The sequence below is a fragment of the Suricata suricatta genome, chromosome 3 (assembly GCF_006229205.1).
Source record: "Suricata suricatta isolate VVHF042 chromosome 3, meerkat_22Aug2017_6uvM2_HiC, whole genome shotgun sequence".
NCBI classification, from domain to species: Eukaryota; Metazoa; Chordata; class Mammalia; order Carnivora; family Herpestidae; genus Suricata; species Suricata suricatta.
Window position 1 is genome coordinate 133,005,902 of NC_043702.1, and position 4,025 is coordinate 133,009,926.

The following is a 4,025-nucleotide window of genomic DNA, read 5'->3' on the forward strand; positions in this document are numbered from 1 at the left end:
CCACTCCGTTCACATGCCCCGCTGTCCAGTCCCCCTGCCTCACCCAGTCCTTTCACCTACCCCCTGCCAAGTCCCATCTCCCCCTTCCCTAGCACCCCACCCCTACCCCCTACCAAGGACCTCATCTCCCTCCCCCAGGATCTCATATCTCCCCACTGCAAGGTCCCTCCTCCCTTCTCCCCTTCTCCCCCCAGCAAACGCCTCATCCCTCTTTCCTGCTGGGTCTCCATCCCCCTCCTCCAGTACTCTGTGCCTCCCTCCTAGACCTCCTCCCCGCAGCCCCTCACGAGTAATTTCTGATCCCCACACAGTTGTTCAGCCATCTGCATGGTGGTCAAAGTGAGATACACACTTGTTGCAGAGACCACAGTGTTTGGCCTTCTTAGTGCTGGAAGGAAGAATTGAGGATGAGCAGCCCGTTGGCAGGACGTGCAGGAGGAAGACAGGGTCGGGGGTGGGGGGAGACAGGTGGCAGGGAACACCCCACCCCACACAGGGACCCTTCCCTCAGCCATGCCTGCCACATTCTGCCACCACCAGCTCCCACCCTGAGTCACAGGTCTCCCTCCCAGGCTGTCTGCTGAGCCTTCAGTGCCCGGGTGGGGCTCTGGTGGGGGGCTGGGGCTCATGTGAGCCCCTAGATCGGTGAGGGGCCCTGCGTGTCTGAGGGCCACTGCTTCTCCTTCAAGGAAAGTGGCACCAGTCAGCTGCACGGAAGCAGAAAGGCCTGAGAAGGGCCCCTCCTGTGCGTAGCATGGGGAAGAGGGCAGGTCCACATGGCAGGGGCAGAGCCCTTGGGTCCGCCTGCCGCCTCACGGGGCACTCACTCTGTGACTTGACACAGGTTCTGGATGACATGAGCGGGTTTGCTGCGGTCAAAATGAGGCACAGGCTCTGCATAGTTCTTGAGCCTCACAGTAGCCTCTGCCGGATTGATGCAAGCTGCCATCAAGTGGACCACCAGGTGGAAAACGAAAAGCCCGCCAGTCACCTGGGCATGAGTGTCAAGGAACATGTGGCAAAGGTGCCCGCTAAGGTGGAAGTGGCTGCCAGTCAGCGCCTATGGCCAGGACAAGGACAGCCCACTCGCACCCCTGCAAACCGACAGCACCCCCCAGTTCCTTTCCCCATGAGGATGACAGCGTGCTGGATAGAGGGTCTCAAAAAGTAGGACCCTTGAGGTGATGCTGGTGGCCTGGGGGCATGGACCCCATGCTTCACCAAGGCAGCAAGGGAAGGCCCTGGGGGCCAGCGGCCACCATGCTGGCCGCCAGTGTCCTGGGGGTTCTTGGGGCTTCGGAGATGCTCAGAGCACGTGCGTGGGGTGAGGGAGAAAGCAGATCATCAGGAAGGAAGGAGGGGGCAGGCAGGGCTCACGCACCCAGTATGCACGGTCTGTCTGGGTCCCATTTTGTCTCTCCTCGCCCCTAGGCCCCTCCGGCTCTCTGGCACCCAGTCCTGCCACGGCACCCAGGGTAAAACCAGGGCCTGGGATCCCACCCTCCTCCTCCCTTAGGGACCAACACACTGTGTCCAGGGAAACCAAACAGGAGAGATAGAAGCCCCCTCCCTGTCAGTCCTGCCTGACGCCCCCGGGTCCAGTGCGGAGTGGGAGGGATCAGGCTTTACAGACTGGGTTCCAGGGTGTGGCAGCGGAAATGACCCAGCGCGGCAGGCCCTCGAGGCCACGGGTGCCTCGGGTTCTGCAGGGAGTTGACTGGGGTGGGGGTTCTGAGCAGGGGGCGGGGGCTACTGCTCAGTTCCGCAGGAAGCCTGTGCAGGGTCCTCCTCAGACCCTGCCGGCCCACCTCCACAATGGCTGGGGTTTATGGCCAAGGCCTTGCCTCCACGAAGGCCCTGTAAAAAATATCCACAATGCGCTAGCCCGAGTGGGAGGTGCCTTCAGGCCAAAATCACTCATTCCCCCTGACCCTGCAGCCTCTAGATGACAAGTGCAGACCCAGGGCTCAGGCTGCCAGATGATGGTGTGGAGGTGACAGAGACCCAGTCCTGCTGGGGGAGAGGGACTGGAGGAGGGTAGTCAAGAAGGAGGTGAGGGCCCTGAGGATCAGACCAAGCCAGGGGTGAGTGGAAGGTGGCTGAGAACCAGCCGGGCCCTGGGGGACGTGCACAGGGGAATGGAACTGACCAGATCGCTCAGTACCACATGAGGGATGCAGTGACACCAAGGCCCTTCCAGTGGCCACTGGACCCTGCAGGGCCTGGGGAGGCCTGGGCCTCGTCTGCGCTGCTGCTGAGCAGACAGCGACCACACTCCAAACAGGATGCGGGGCCAGGTCAGGCTCTGTGGTCACTGCTGGAGACACCCACATGGTGCTGTCATGCGGTCCCTGCACCTGTTCCCGAAGCCTGAAGGCCCTGGCTGGAGACAAGCTCTGCTTTTGTTTTTATTGGGGCAAAAGGAGCAGGTGCTGAGCAGGGATCTGGCCCAGGACAAGGAGATACAGCAGGAAGGCCAGCAGTGGCCCAGGCGCTGTCCCTTCCTCTGCCGCATCAGAAACAGGCAGGCAGGGTGCCGGGCAGAGACTGATTCCTGGGGCCCTTTGCCCCCATGGCTACACTCAGTTCCCACGATACCACCACCAAGGAGACAGTGTGGGGTCAGCATGGCCTTCATTCTGGCCTCAAACAGGAGGCACCGAGGCACCTGACCTGAGCCTGATGGTCCCCACATCCCAAGCCTGCATGTGCCGTGGCCAGGCTGCCCCCAGAACGCGTCCCTCAGGAACAGAGGGGCAGCCCCCCAACATGCAGCAAGCAACCCCTTAGCACAAACACAGGTTTTGGATGAACTGCTAACCCCAGGTCACCCCTGGGAGTGATTCAGGTGAGCCAAAGACCACCGCGTTCTGCCTGGCCATTCACTTCAGCAGCCACATGGCTGAGAAAAGTGTCAGAAGTGGGTGCCACCCCAGAGTTCTGTTCTTACAGTCAAAAGGCCAAGTTATGGACATCTCTCATGTTGCAGAGAGTGACAAAAAGCACAAGGCACAGGGTAGGAGGTCTCCCATGCCAGGAGGCCAGGGCCTGCCCTCATGGACACCGCCCCCCTCCGCTGTCCCTGTAGGGACAATGTGTGTTTGGTAAGCAAGCTGTGGGGCCAGCCCAGGACACACGCCTTCCCATCTTTCTGGGTCCTTCCAGATCTGTGGCAAGAAGGGATGAGGCACCCCCAGAGTTCCCACCACCACCCACCAGCCCTGCAGTCACTGCAGCTAACCTAACCAGGGGCCTTGCCCTGCCACGGCGCCCTAATACTAATACAGGTCACATCAGAGACCAGATCCTCCGAGCAAGGGCAGGGCGGTGTGAGAGGCTGGCGGCCATGCCAATGGGGAACCGGGGGTCTACCCCCTCTGTTGCGTGCGTCTTCGGGAGGCTGCAATTCAGACCCTCCAGGGGCAGCAGTCTCTGTGGGCTCCGAACAACACAGGTGCTCCCTGTAGCCATGTGCTTCAGAGCCCACAGGGGATGGAAGCAGCCAGAACCTAGCACTTGGGGCCAGCCAGGGGGTCCTGGAGGAAACACCGAGCTAGATAGCCTGGGGACACTCTGGGCCCAAAAGCAGATGACTGCTCAGAGTGCTCCCTGAACAGAGAACATGGGGCAGCTCGAAAAGGCCCCAGAACAGTCTCAGCTACAGTCAAGGGACAAAGTCGACAACAGATTATAACCCAGACCACAAGCAAACCCACAGTCAGGGACAGAGATCAGGGAACAGTCCCAGGGGGCAGCTGGAGCCGGGAAGGAGGCCAGGAACCAGCCCTCCCGGAGCCGGCCCCCCACCTGCACTGAGGGCTTCGGGCCCCAGAACGAGAGAGAGCTCCCTCTCCATGAGAACGGGAGCTGAGCGCGCAGGAGGAAGGGCAGAACTGGGAGACATCCCACACTGGTGCGAGCTCCCAGCCAGAGGGCAATTCCGACCATGAAGCCGTGGGGACGGGTGCCAGCGGCCCTCGTGCAGGGCCTGAGAGAGGAGACCCATCACCACATGCAAAGCTTGA

General features: G+C 61.3%; 1 protein-coding gene across 1 annotated transcript in view; it reads right to left on the reverse strand.

The window, feature by feature from the left end:
* LOC115287095 (protein ELYS-like) overlaps positions 1–975 on the reverse strand; it is a 61,002-nt gene extending 60,027 nt beyond the window's left edge. The window contains 1 exon segment of the mRNA XM_029933361.1: positions 828–975. Coding sequence (XP_029789221.1) covers positions 828–949 — 122 coding nt within the window. The 5' untranslated portion in view covers positions 950–975.
* Between the last annotated feature and the right edge of the window lie 3,050 nt (positions 976–4,025).